This window comes from Aquila chrysaetos, chromosome 5 (genome assembly GCF_900496995.4).
Source record: "Aquila chrysaetos chrysaetos chromosome 5, bAquChr1.4, whole genome shotgun sequence".
NCBI classification, from domain to species: Eukaryota; Metazoa; Chordata; class Aves; order Accipitriformes; family Accipitridae; genus Aquila; species Aquila chrysaetos.
The window spans coordinates 12,629,972-12,644,551 of record NC_044008.1 but is presented as its reverse complement, the minus strand read 5'-3'; the positions used below and the strand labels follow the sequence as shown (position 1 = coordinate 12,644,551).

General features: G+C 42.1%; 1 protein-coding gene across 15 annotated transcripts in view; it reads right to left on the bottom strand.

Annotated features, from left to right (window-relative positions):
• The window catches only part of MAGI2 (membrane associated guanylate kinase, WW and PDZ domain containing 2), a 765,356-nt gene extending 751,276 nt beyond the window's left edge, over window positions 1-14,080 (bottom strand). For 6 of the 15 annotated variants that reach the window (XM_030013655.2, XM_030013658.2, XM_030013657.2 and 3 more), the window contains exon 1: window positions 13,702-14,074. In XM_030013655.2, the coding sequence (XP_029869515.1) occupies window positions 13,702-14,002 (301 nt within the window). In that variant the 5' untranslated portion in view covers window positions 14,003-14,074. Of the gene's footprint in view, window positions 1-13,701 lie in introns of all 15 variants that reach the window. The other 9 variants (XM_030013667.2, XM_030013661.2, XM_030013663.2 and 6 more) reach the window with 4 other exon arrangements.
• Between the last annotated feature and the right edge of the window lie 500 nt (window positions 14,081-14,580).

Here is a 14,580-nt window from a genome sequence, read left to right as displayed (position 1 = left end):
TGCAACAACTTTCTCCTGAAAAAGGACGGTGGATTCAGCAAGACCTAGGTCTCATTGCCTGTACAAGGCAAAATTCTACTCTGATATCTCACTGATCACCTCTAACTCTGCACAGGCCCCAGGCACTGAAAGAGGACATGGAGACCTTCCAGAGCGAGATGTACTCCAGCAGCTCAGGCAGACGTTCACATGGGATAACTGCTAGGGAGTCACTCCACCCTTTCCTTCATGCCAGTCTCTTCAAGAGGAGTGGGAGGGAAGGATGCCAAAGAGATGGAGGTGAAAGCACAAAGAGGGACCAACAGCTCTCCACAGAGGGACAAAAGGAGAGAGCCACAAAGTATAACCTTTGGTGTAACTGCAACTGAAATGGCCTTAACGAAGCCCTGCCTAGGATTACCAGATGTCCCCATAACATCAGGATAGTCTCACTTCTCCGCGATTCCTCAGTAATTTGGAGGGATGTCATCTGACAACTCTAAACCCTAGCCCTGACTTTTTGCAAGTTGGGCTAAAACTAGGATTCTGCCAATAGCCCCACCCAGTTTGGGTCAAAAGATGGCAACACCAGGGCTCTGAAAGAAGCCACCATGCAGCAAAGCCAATCTGAAGTCCCCTAGCATTGTGAAAAATGAGAGGTTCCCACTGGGTTTTTAATTAGTATTTTGTACGTGTCACTTGGCAGACCAAACTTTGCCTGGGGTAACATTTTTTTAGGACTTCTCATATTTCCAAAACAAATCAGGAGTTTCTTAAAAAACAAAAAGAAAAGGGAAAACAAAAAAATAAACACCCCCCAAAACCCCACACAAATTATTTATAATTTGCTACTCGTCAGCAGCTTTAACAGGCCAGAAGAATTTTAATAAAAGTCTCTCTCATAAAGTGTGGTTGATGTACCTACATGTCCAATTAGCACTGCAAACAAACATAAATATCTCATTAAAATATATAAATGTATATTACTTTGGCTTCCTATACTTTACCACTTCCAATGTATTTCTAAAATGCGTTTTATTTGAGGAGACAACACTCCATCACACTCTCACCTCTGTACACACCTTTGCACGCTTGTCCTTCTTTGTAATTGACAAAGCTGCTGCTTTACATGGGATTTGTCATGGAATTTAAAATAAATACCTAAAAAATATTTTAGTCAAGCAATCAATAGAAATCCTCATGGAACAGGAGAGGGTTTTGTTTGCAGTTTGTGTGCCTTTCCTTGGACGCAGTACTGTTTGCATAGACTTTTAAATTACATTGCAGGGTTCTTCACTCTGTTATTGATTGATCTCAGATTTTTGGCAAGTCATTTCACCACCGTGCGGTTCTGTCTCTTCCTACCTATCTGCTGTGCCTAATTAGCCTTTATAAACCCGTTGGGGCAGCAACTGTTTCTCACTGCCAGCTTGTAGTACCTGTCTCCATGGGACTGATTTCAGTTGTCGTCATACACTAATAGTATCAGCCATGTTTTAAGAGATATTTTTTTTTTAAAGAATAAAAAGAAAAAGCTAAGCAATTGCATTGGAGAAATACAGTGCCAGTTCTATTGATAAACCATACATATTTAGACAGATCCTTTCTTTCTAAAAGCTAGATGGGCTTTAAGTAATGTTAAAAAAACCCCAAAACATAAAAAGACAGCACACATGATGAAAATATAATCACTATGATTGTGAAACTCGGCAATTTCCCAAGAGTTTTTAAGAACAATAACTCATAGCATACATCGGGAGACCAAAGATATGAGGAAGTTTTATGCAGTCCCAGCTTCCCTCCCCACACTGAAATTCACGGAGGTTGGTGAGGACACCAAGGGTAACTCCCTGTTGGGGGAGTCTGAATAACCAATTTTTGTAAAGGATTTTTAGAATCTGGAAGCTATTCAGATAGTTTAATAACAAAAGTAATATTTGTGTCTAGAGGGATACATGTGGAGACTTCTGTTTTAATGTCTCGGCTGCAAATCTCTTTCCCAGCAGCATCCTCCTCGCTAGCTGGCCAACAACATGCAGATACGGAGGGAGGAATTCTGCAGCTCACTGCAAGCAGTTCCTACAGCAACTGGTGGGAAAGTTGTTTACTACTTACTTGAAATCTACTTAATATTGACCCGAAAGAACACTATTGGATCCCAATTGGATCTGCTACATTTCCTAAGAGAAATTGATACTGCTCTGGTCACACAAAGGAGGTGCTTTCCCAGGTATGCCAAAAAAAAAAAAAACCAACTTCAGTTTCTCCAACTTTTACATTCAGAAACATTAATTTTATTACCTTTAAAACATAAACATGGACATGAATCCCTATCAAGGCAAAGCAGCTGTTATACTTCTGCAAGTCAGATTAATTGTACACAAACCCCTACAATATTTCACACATATTTAAAGGAGACATTTTTAAATTTTATGGGTTCATCTGTTCTGAAGAATATTTCAGTACATAAGTACCACAGGCATAACATAAAAACTCAACATAAATATGAATCCAGAAGACCTTTTAATTAATATTTCAATTACTGACTTTTAATTTTAATTAAGAAACCCCAACATCTTGATTTCACTTTATTTTCGCAACAAAACCTCCAGTGCTGTGATGCATTCTTTTCCTGAAATCTTTTATGCTATTTTTACTGGAAAATGACCAAATAGAGTGAGTGTTGAAAAAGCTCTTTTTATTGGCCTATCAGAAATTCCAGTAATTCTTCTAGAAGTTTACAGAGGGGAAATGTTCTTCCACAAGTAAATGGAGCAGATAAAAAGAAAAACTGAATTCTTCAGGAAATTTATTCTCTGTATACAGTATAGCTACGGTTTTTTGAACAGGCTTCACTAGCAGTAGCTGTAATGGAAGGACCATGAGACAACAGACCAGTGCTACCAATAACAGAAGCTCCACATTAGTCATAACCAGGTATTTTCTTTTAAATCATATTGCTGAACTTTTGTCCACTTCACAGCTTCTATCACCAAGACTGAAATATTGTCAATTTTAGATACAGATCCTACGTTAAAATTATACAGAATATTTCCAGTAAGTATTACCAAGGAAGTCATTATGGCTAACTGTATTTAATGTGAATACTTCCTTACATTGCCATAGAAACTAGAGACTCACAACTTGAAATTGTCATGCTAGTTGCTATAACAAAAAGGTAGTTCCTCTCACCAAAAGGTTTCAGACTTTGTGCATGAGACAACAGGCAGATACAACAAACCCACACGGAAAGAGAAATCAGAAATACCAGCAAAAACAATCACTGTCAATATAATAAACTGGAGTCGCAGCACACCACCTAATATTGTCAAGCGCAGAGTAGGCATCTCAGCAGGACTGACCTTCAAGGAGAGTTTTGCAACAGAATAGCGTAGTGGCTGTGCAGGAAATTTGGAGGGGAATTACACTTTACCTAACCAAAACAAGCAATAGTTTAAACTGAAAAAGTGTTCACCTCCTGCCCCAATCTGCTACAAGAGTTTAGCAGCTGCTGCCTTTCCCACTCCACAAGGATTGCACTTCAACGATGGGAGCACCTAGGTGCTCCATAAGCTTATTAAGTTTGCAACAGGACTCTGCAAAACTTTGAAATACAAAATGCTGTTCTTATAAAAATAAAAGGACAGAGAATTAAAATATAATGGGATTAATCCTTGTTTATACTAACATACTATTTTGGAAGTGTAAGAGAGGCTTATGTGACATTTATTAATGCAGATTTAGCACAAAGAAGGGCTTAGCAAGGAAATAACAGAAACTAACACAGCCATTTCATTTCATTTCATTTCATTTCATACTAGTTAAAGAACCAGCCATGTGAATGCAACACATTAGAAACTATTCAGTATAATTCATATGGGGTACAAACAGGACCATTCCTCAGTTTTCAATCTGAGTTTAAAATCAAACAAACAAAAAATATGTGTGTTATAAGAATTTGCATGTGAAATGGATGTACTGGAATGAGACTGATGCCCTAATTTTGTTTCCTTTCAGCTTCCGTAGCATGAGTTAGGTGTGGCTTTATTAAATGGATATATTTTATCAGAAATATGCAGATTAATTCATGATTGCCATGAAGGAAACAAAGCTGGAAGATTTTTTTATTTAAAAAAAAACCACCATAAAATGTGCAATTTAACAAATCATATTCCACATTTCATTTTGACAAATACAAGGACAACATGAGATATGAAGATACCAAGTTTAAATAGGTAAGTAATAAAAGATGACTTGTACCTGTTTCCAGGAAGGATTTCCACTCTGGGATACTAATGTTCCATTAACACAGCTATACAATTTACTTGCTAGTATACAGTGTAGAAAATTTTGCTCATTACATTCCTACTATTATTTTCCAGTTGTTCTGCTATTCATAGCGAATCTATCAGCAGTACTCATAACTCTAAAATCTATTTCTAGCTTTTTTTCTTTTTTTTTTTTTTTGCATACTGAGGAAACAATATTTCTTCTATTCTGAGTTTTTAAAAACAAACAAACAAACTTGCTATGACTCTGTAGATAGCAAGTGATCTCAATTTTGTCCTCAGTGTCTAACCTAACAGACTTCCAAAGGAAAACCCTGGCCCCCAGTGTGATAATCTGGGGACTCTGTGAACAATTTAATTCTGGATAATTCAGTGAAATGACTGCCATCACTAGCTATAGAGGCTACCATATGTTGTCAAGGCTGTGTCACGTATCTCCCAGACCAGGGACAATGGGAGATTGTTACACCAGGCTTGCTCCCATCAGAACAGGAATGATCTGGAATCATGGAATGCCAAAATTCTGGGTCAAAACAAGTTTCTGCATGCTTTCTGAAGTAAATTCGAGCATAGAGGGTAGAAATATCTCACTGGCAGAATAAACTAGTTGGTGCTAGTGCCAGACCTGAAAGACACACTACTTGAAAGGGTCAAGGTGAATTCCAGCGACACAGGAAGCCCTGAACAAAGATGCTTCAGTAGCAGAAAAGCTGTGGAGCAGGCAAGATAGAAGGACATTGGTGGCAGGTAGGGCTCCATGGTTTGTATGAAAGAAAAGGTATATGGGGGAACTCCTTTAAGTACACTGATCTGAACCAAGGATGATTGATTCAAGAGAGTCAGAAAAATGTGATATAGAAATATAAGGAGACATTATTTCACCTATAGATTATTCTCTGGTAGTGGACATAGCCACTCCGTTTTGTCTGCAAACCATAAAACACATGCATGCTTGCTTTTTTCTTCATTTTCACATTGTCTTGAACACCTGAACTGTAACCCTTACTTCCCAAGGTCAGATGTCTGAAAAGAAAGGTGCAGAAGTTACTTCGTGTTTGTGGGCCAGCACTACTTCTGAAGGTCAATGACACCACAAGCATTTTGGTACCAGAGAAGGGAGATGCAGAAAGTAAGCCAGGGAGGTCAAGGTGCCACGTCAGCAGCAAGGGACCCAGCATGCAGTTCTGGCATGACAGTAACTAAACACTACTTGGTAAATCTCCATTTTTGTAAGACTGTCACACACGTACAAAAGTCATCCTACACAAATATGTGTCATCCAACACAAATATGTGTTTCTCCCCCATTTCTCAGGGGGCACCATTGTTTCACCCTGCTTTGGTGGGAACTTGGGACAGAAACATAGATGCATTAAGAACAACTTGTGATTTCAGCCAAAGAAGAAGGAACACCGTTTTTTCATTGGAATGAGTCAATTGTGGATATTTTAGAGAGCCAGCTTTAGCCCAGCATTCTCCTAGAGAAATTGGCTGCTCATGGCTCGGACAGGTATACTTTTTGCTGGGTTAAAAAACTGGCTGGATGGCTGGGCCCAAAGAGTTGTGGTGAATGGAGTTAAATCCAGTTGGTAGCCGGTCACAAGCAGTGTTGCCCAGGGCTCAGTATTGGCGCCGGTTCTGTTTAATATCTTTATCTATATTGAGTGCACCCTCAGTAAGTTTGCAGATGACACCGAGTTGGGCAGGAGTGTTGATCTCCTTGACAGTAGAAAGGCTCTACAGAGGGATCTGGACAGGCTGGAAGAAGCCTTAGTCTCCAAAGAGAGCAACAAAGCGGGTGAAGGGTCTACAGCACAAGTCCTATGAGGAGAGGCTGAAGCTGGGGTTGTTTAGCCTGGAGAAAAGGAGGCTGAGGGGAGACCTTATCACTCTCTACAACTACCTGAAAGGAGGTTGTATCGAGGTGGGTGTTGGTCTCTTCTCCCAAATAACAAGCGATAGGACGAGAGGAAATGGTGTCAAGTTGTGCCAGGAGAGGTTTAGACTGGATATTGGGAAAAATTTCTTCACCGAAAGGGTTATCAAGCGTTGGAACAGGCTGCCCAGGGAAGTGGTTGAGTCACCATCCCTGGAGGTATTTAAAAGATGTGTAGATGTGGCACTTAGGGACATGGTTTAATGGTGGACTTGGCAGTCCTAAGTTAATGGTTGGACTTGACGATCTTAAAGGTCTTTTCCTACTTAAATGATTCTATGACTCTGTGATTCCAACATATTTTGAGGAACTAAGACAGACCTAGGAAATGCATGTTGCCTGTGCTGGAGAATCTCCCCAGGGCTGTACAGTTTCTCTTGAATATGACAGAACGTGTGATTTCTAAAACCAGTAATATTTTAGTTTAAGAATCTTGGATTTTTTTTCCTGGGACTTTCTCTCCCACATTTTACTTTCTCCATTTTGTTCCTTGTCTTACTTTCCTTCGTCTTGTGTTCATGCATTGTAGAAATAATCAAAGACGTCCAGGAGAAACATCTGAAGCTGATAAGCAGAGTGAAACAGCATTATACATATATTACTAATCATAACCTATATATGAAAGAGAAGACACCTGGAAGTGCTGTGTTGACAGCAACATACTTTTTGATTAAGCTGTCTGGATCCTAGCTATCTGCATGTGCTGACTAAGAGTTCAGAAATAATGCATTTGTGGTTCATTTATACACTATAAAAAGGGTAAATACATGGCAGATATACACAAACAACAGCCTTCTGTCAACTCAGCTTCTAGTGAAGAGTCCAAATTATGGATAGGAGGTTTGAATAAATGAGACTTTTAAGGCTAATGTTAAAAGAACATTCAAACCATAAGAACTGTTTTAGAGATTATCAATTACCAATGAGGATTTTTGTACAGTTTAGGAACTCTAGATAAAGTTCATTTTTGTTAAAGCCCTTCACTCTCTTCCTTTTCTCTTGCTTCTGTCTGCCATTCCTCTTTCCATTGTGGTAGCTTCAGCCTACAGTGAGAAAGCTATACAAACGGCCAGAAAAACTGTTACACCACCTTACTGGATAGATTTCCATGAGGTTGAAAGCAAGCTGATTTGTAACAGATTAGGTGTGCTGAAGAGATACTGTTGGGATCACAGCCCCTGTGATTTTAGAAAATTCAGTTAAGGCCAGCATTGCAATGACATTCAGCAACAAAAACCAAAGATAGGCACTTTGCTACAGAAATCAATACCTTCAAACTCTGCGCTATAGACTGCACCTGCATGGGTAAGCATCTAGTCAATCTTATTCTAAAGTTTATGATCCATTTTATTTCCTACTGCAGAATACTGTGCCATACTGCACATTGCTTGGCCACCAGAGTGAACGGGTTCACTGTAACTATCATGTATATATATACATCAAAACTTGTATGAAAAACATTCTAGATTAGTACTGTAGCCCATAAATATCATTATACATTATATTACTGTGTAGCAATACTACACAAAGTCTTACACACTCCCAACCTACAGATAAAAAGTCCTACCCATAGCTCTCAAAAAAAAAAAAAAATATTCAGATGTGTATGTATACTCATATATTTATAAACACATATTATATCTATGGAAGAAAAAGAAGTACTTCCAGAATGTTAACACAGTCAAGCAACAGCACTGTGTTCTTTGACCCTTGCCTTGATACTCTCCAGCAAAAAAAGTTTCCTTTTTTTTTTTAATTTGTTTATACTGCTATGAGGAAGAGAAGAACAAGAAACATCTGCTTCTACAACTACTGCAGCACTTTCCTCTCCATCACCCTTTCTAAATCACAGTTATGACCACCTCCTCACATTAATTTCTTCTGAAGGAGCACTTTCTCCATGTATACACCACTTCTTGTATACAAAAAATGTAGATGAATAATTTATCAACTCTTTCATGTCATGAAAGGAGCTCCTCATCTATAAAGAGCAAGAAGATCACACCGAAAGCAAAAGCTCAGAATCCATATCTTTCATGAAATGCTGAATTAATGCAGGTGAGGTTATAGGATGCATAAAATAAGTCAGATGCAATTTTACCTCCTCATACCAGTACTTTCCTGTGATATCAACAGTGTCAACAGATGGACAAGTGTTAGCGTGAGATTAACTTGACCATATGGGACACAACAGAACTAAGCAGAGCACTCTCAATTATTTCATTTCTTCAAGGAAATGATGCACTAACAAAGTCATGGCCCCATCCTTTAATGGCACATTTGTAACTCTCAGAGAAGGAAAAAGACTGATGAATATAATTCTACTGCCAGTGAACACACAGAATTTCTGACATGAAACATCACAATCTCTCTGGAGGAGCTGAAGAATAAATCACCAGCTACATGAGTCAGAAGTCAGCTTCAATGGTCTTTAAATTAAGATGGACAAGCATAACAATGACATAAAGTAATGGTAAAAAGAGAACTCTGAATTTAATTTCTAGAGTTGGTAAAAACCTAAGGAGAACAAGTTAGGAAAAAAGAGTAGGTCTGAAGTACAGCTTATTTTCAAAGACTATCTTTGCATTATATACCAAAAGTGCAACCATGCAGGTTTTCATAGTTCCTTGGGTTTGTTTTTTGCAAGATCCTTGTGATTATTTTTTTTTTTCAGGAAAATCATGCAGCTTTCTATTGTAAAATATTGTTCTTTGTATTAGTGAAGAAAATTTTATCCAACATTCACATCTTGGAAGATAGTATATATTGATACCCAGGAAGAAAAAACACAAAAAGACAATCTGTATGCACAGAGTATTTTAATGACGTATAAGAGAATTATTGATGAACTTAAATAACCGAAGAAATTTCTTAAAAACATAACTATACACAGGAATATGTGTATGAAAAAGTCTGTACGAAAATAGTAACATTTTAACTAGCCGACATGGTATTTACATGTGCAGGGAAAGTCTTTGGAAAACCAAAATATTCCTGTACTTCTCTTTCTAAAGGCTTGTCACAAACTTTTAAAGAAAAAAAGAAAAACAACTTAACTGCAAGCCAAGTTTTAATTGCAAAACTCATGGATGAACTCATTAAGAAAAAAAAAACAGAAGACAAAACAACTACAAGGCTACTAAATTCCTGAGCCACAAATCACTGGGTGCTGGGATAGTACTGTCCTGTCCTTTCACTCTTTGCCGGGAAACCACTGTTGCCACTAGCAGGAATAGGATGCGGAGGATGCAGACCTGCAGTCTGCCCAAACACGGCCACTCTTGTCACCATCCTAATGAGGGTCCAAATCTCCTGACTGGGAAAGCACTTGCAATTATGCCCAAGTCCATCTATAGTCAGCAGAACATTTTAGTGTATGCTTACTGTTAAGTAAATGGCTAGACTGAGAAAGTAAAACTGGTTTTAAGTCCCTCCTTATATTACGTGTATTAAATGCCTTTTTGCATAAGGAGCTAAAGCATTATGGGTTGAAGCTTAAAGTCTGACAATTTAAGAGTCAAATCAGAGACATTAGAAAGCATCAATATGACATATCAATGTTATTCGTATTTCATAGGGTCATACCACTAAATACTTCTAAAAGTAAATTAAATTACTCAGTTAGTCAGATCACCTGGTTACTTAGTACATCCAAACTATTTTCCTTGAGGAAGAGATGTGTCAGGCAGCAGCTCCAGGACAAAATGTGCTGCAATGCTTCTGAGGTCTGAAATCCATGTTTTCAGATTGTTCATTGGGATTCTGCTGAGGGCATCTGTGGAAGTTTATAACTCTATGCAAATAATAAAGACCCTGGTTTATGCAGTACAACTGAGTGGGCTGTTCCTGCAACCCTTCAAACTAAAACCAAAGCTGTATTGGAGTCTCTGCACATCATAGACCTGTGTCGCCTACTGTTGGGAATTACTGAAGAAAGATACTGTGGATCTGAGACAGCAGCGATGAACAGAGTGGAACTGGAGACAACATTGCTCCTCACATGACTCTTCCCCATGTGATTACTTATCCAAATTAGGATGCCTTTCCTTAACACATTGCTACTTTTACAACTACGCATCTGTGCATCTGTAGGAAGAAGATAGTACTTAATCTAAACTGTTCTGCATGTAACAATCATCACATACGAAACTCAGAAGTATGTATTTCAGAAACAGTAAGGCTCTCCTCTTCACCAGAGAGAGCAGAAGGTCAGAATGCACAACATTTGCAAATATGCCTGACTAATTTGACTGCTGTACAAAACTCTCCTATTGAAAGGTTATATATTCAAAAAAGCAAAGGTCTTTACATATGTTTTAAGACAATCTCTGTGATTCTGCCAACAGTAGCACAATAAGTGGCTCACAAAAAAAACCTAACAGAAAAACCCAAACAGGAAATAGTCTCCAAGGAATAGTTCTCTGTGAGCTCTTACAATGAAGATTAAATAATAATAATAATGGTTCTTACAATCTTTTCTCCCCATGCAAAACCAGGCAATAATTTCCTGCATTAAAACCTTATTTATTGGGTGTCAGGAGAGTTCTATGTCGGCTCATATCGTGGAACTGCTAATTAGTTTCTCATGATGTTTACTCCTCCTCATGATATACAGCAACTCCTACATTATATGATTGTTTTTTCTAAGTTAATAATTTTAGCTCAAGATGCTCAGCTCACATAAAACAGCAATATTCCATCAGCGTATTTTTAAAGAAGCATTGCACCTCGTAATGTGATAAAAGATGAAGTATTTCATTATTTCGAAGAGGTGGGTGTTTAATCAAACACAACGTAATGAAAAATCATGAAAGCACCTTTATTTTCCATACTTCAAAACAACTAAGCTAATTCCTGCAAACTGAATTAGCCATTCCCTGATTTCATCTACAAGTGAATTTTCACTGCTGAATTATCAAAACTTTCAAATGAGAAATACTCACAGTCTCTTAAACATCACATTATAAATAGTCATGTCCTACCTCCACATTTCTCTCTGACTTCATTCCTAGGCAGCACTGAAGAAGCAGCTACAGTCACATGGTGCATTCAAGGTCATGCTATTCTAATTTACAGAGATATCATTGATAAATTGTGTGGAAACTATGATAATGGGGTCATTAACCTTGTTCCAGCACACTAAAGGTGTTTTATAATTAAAAGGAGAACAAAAGTTACAAAAACATATAAAGATTTTAGTGCCCAGTTTTTTCTCTCCTACACACTGCTGCAAAGTACTGTTAGGGAATAGTAATTTGTTACTGTAACGTAGATGCCTGCTGTCTGTGCTTTGTAACCAAGGGGTGCACAGATTAGACAATTACACTGAAGGAGGAGTCAGGTGGTAAAATACACAAACCATTGACCTTTTTTTTAAAAAATAGGAAGTTGGATCCAGAAGGCCTCTCCCTTTGGCGAAGTAAAGGATGCTGGAGCACAAGAAAGATCATTCCAGCCAGGAAGTCTCTCAGTCCAAGAATCTATGCCGAACTGTCACTTCCAAACACGCAGTCATCTGGCCAGTGCTTTGACGACTTGCATCAAAAGTGTAGTGTGTTAACATACTGAAGTAAAACTCCTCAGAGAGAGAGATATATATATAAACTAGGCGGAATTTAGAATTCATCCTCTATGTCTCATTCAAGAAACTTGCAGTAATCCACGGACGAAAAGCCTGACTAATGTCCCTAATTCATGTATGACAGATATCTTTATTAAGGGTGCACACATTAATGAATCACTGGTGATTGCTTTGACTTAAAGAGAAATATTAGAAAAACAGTGAAGAGGTGGGACAGAGACTGTGTCATGTAGTAAATGAACGTAACCTTAAATTGGCATTACTGTAAAGCATCTATAGGATTTCTGGGAAAAAAAAAAAAAAGAATTTAAATAACTTAACAATGTACCCTTCCTGACACTTCCACCGCCGCTTCTTTTTGAATCCCACCACAGTAAGACCACTCACACTAAAATTATTAGTAAAAAGAGGAAACTACAGAGCAGGTTTCCTGGAGTTCAGGTGCCCAGAGATGACACTGTACTGCAAGACAGAATCCATTATACTCTTTCCTAATCTTCACTTATCAAATAAACTATTGTGTCTCCCTGCATTGCCTGACTATCAAGACATAATCTACACCATATTGCACAACTTACCCAAAAGGACAAATAGAAAAATCCCTGATCATATCCGTATTTAGAGGTTTGACCTTATGTAGATAACTGAATGTATCATGAAGTACATTCTGAAGGCCTGAGTGAAAGTCAAATTATTTCTACTGATTCTGTCGGTTTGGGATAAACTAGTAATCGGCACATCCTTCAAGCGTTCAGAAGTATCACAAATGACGCTTTAAACAATACACCACCAATTACAATGAGGAAGTTAAATTACAAAATTATACCAAATGTCAGAGGAACTCTCCTGTATGTCCTCTGAGCAAAGGCTGCTGGCTACAGTAACAGAGCACAAGCGTCTCTGATGCATGGCATCGAAAATCTTCCCACCGCAGAAATCCCCCAAGTTTTCAAAGGCTGAGCTTAGCGCCCGGCTGAAACGCGTACTTTAGCACTACGCGGACAGCCGCTGCACCATCCACGTCCAAGGAGCACCCACAGACTCGGTTCCCAGAGCAGCTCACAGCTCCCGTGCTTCAGAAATGCTGCCGGGGTAGCAGAAACCTCCTCAGGAGCGTTCAGCTGCAGATAGCCCAACTCAGCATAGTTTAAAGAGGACAGAGACAAACACGTAAACAGCATCTGTGGCGTCTTTTCTCTACTGACTTGCCTGGAAATGCATTAACCTCTTACAGTCCTTCAAAAATAAAGAAGAGAAACGGAGGAGAGGCAAAAGTAGACCGCTCTCTCCCAAGTTTCTTTCTGCCTCTCCCTCCCACTTCTGCTGAGCTCCCCGCGCCCTAGGATTAGGCGATCGTTTTCACCGGGGATCAAGTGAACGACTTTTCCGCTAATGACACTTAAGAGATGCTAAAGCCGCCCTTAACGCCGCCGGGGACCCGGCGCGCCGCGGCCAGCCCCCGACCCCACGCCGAGGCGCCCGGAGCGCAGCAAAGCCGAGAGCGAGCCCCGCTCCGCAGCCGCCCCGGCCCGCTCCTCCGGCCCCACCGGCGGCAGCGGCGGCAGCACCCGGAGGGGCGGCCGGTGCCGGCGGGCGGCGCCCCGGCCCCGCATGGGGGATGCCGGGGGGGTGCTGCCCGGCGGCGCTGCCGCCGTCCCCGTCGTCCCCCCGTCCCCGTCCCCTCCCGCGGCATGGCGAAGCGCTGTCACTGACGCACATTTAATTCGCCCGGCTGCGGGCACCGCGCAGCGCCGCTCGCATCCTCCCCCCCGCCGGCGGGGAGGGGGCGGCTCCGGCGGGGAGGGGGAAAGTCAAACTGCAGCAACAAAGTTGCTCCCCACCGCTCCCCCCAGACCTGCCCCGGCCCCCCGGGCGGTGGGGGGGGGGGGAAGGGGGGGGGGTCCGTGCCCGCCTTACCTTGCTTGACGCACTTGAGCCGGATGGGGTCCTTGCAGTGCTTGATCACGGCCAGCACATCCCTGATGGTGAGCCCGGCCACGGGGGTCTCGTTCACCTCCAGCAGGAGCTCCTCCGGCACTAACTTGCTGCCGCCCTCATAGGCCACCTTGCCGGGCTTCACCTCCCCCAGGTAGGGGAACTGCCCGTTCTCGGCGCCCCCCTTCAGCTCGAAGCCCAGCTGCCCCTCCGGGTTCCTCACGATCACGATCTCGTGGACTCGGCTCGTCCAGTGGCTTTTCTTCTTCAAGCCCTTGGACATTGCCGTGGGGATGCTCTGCCCGACTCCCTCCCGGTGTTCCGTGCTTCTTCCCTCCCTCCCTCTCTTCCCCCCCCCGTCCCCGGGGCAGCCGGGCTCCTCCGGGGCAGGCTCGGGGCGGGCGGGGAGCGGCCGCCGCTGCTGCCGGCCGGCGGGAGGGAGGGCGCGGCGGCCCCGCGGGGCTCGGGAGCTGGGTCGGGGAGCGCCGCTCTGCCCTCTCCGTCCGGCTTTAGCTGATATCCATGGCAGCCGCGGCGGCCGGGACCCTGCCTGTGCGTGGATGTACTAGTTGTAGAGAAACTGGCAGCGGGGAGGGAGGGAGGGAGGGAGGGGAGGAGGGAGGGGAGGGCCGCGGCGGGAGGAGGAGGAGGAGGAGGAGGGCGGGCGGCGGCGGCGGCGGCGGCTGTGCCGGAGCGAGGCGGGTGCTGCCTCGTCGCTCCCGCCTCGCCTGACCCGGTAGTGAAGGCCGAGAGAGAGGCTGCCTGGCACGGCCGGCAGAAGGCGGAGAGCGGCCCGGGCGGGGGGGTGAAGGCAGCCGGCGGGCAGGCGGGGACAGCGGCGACCCCCGGCCCGGTCAATCC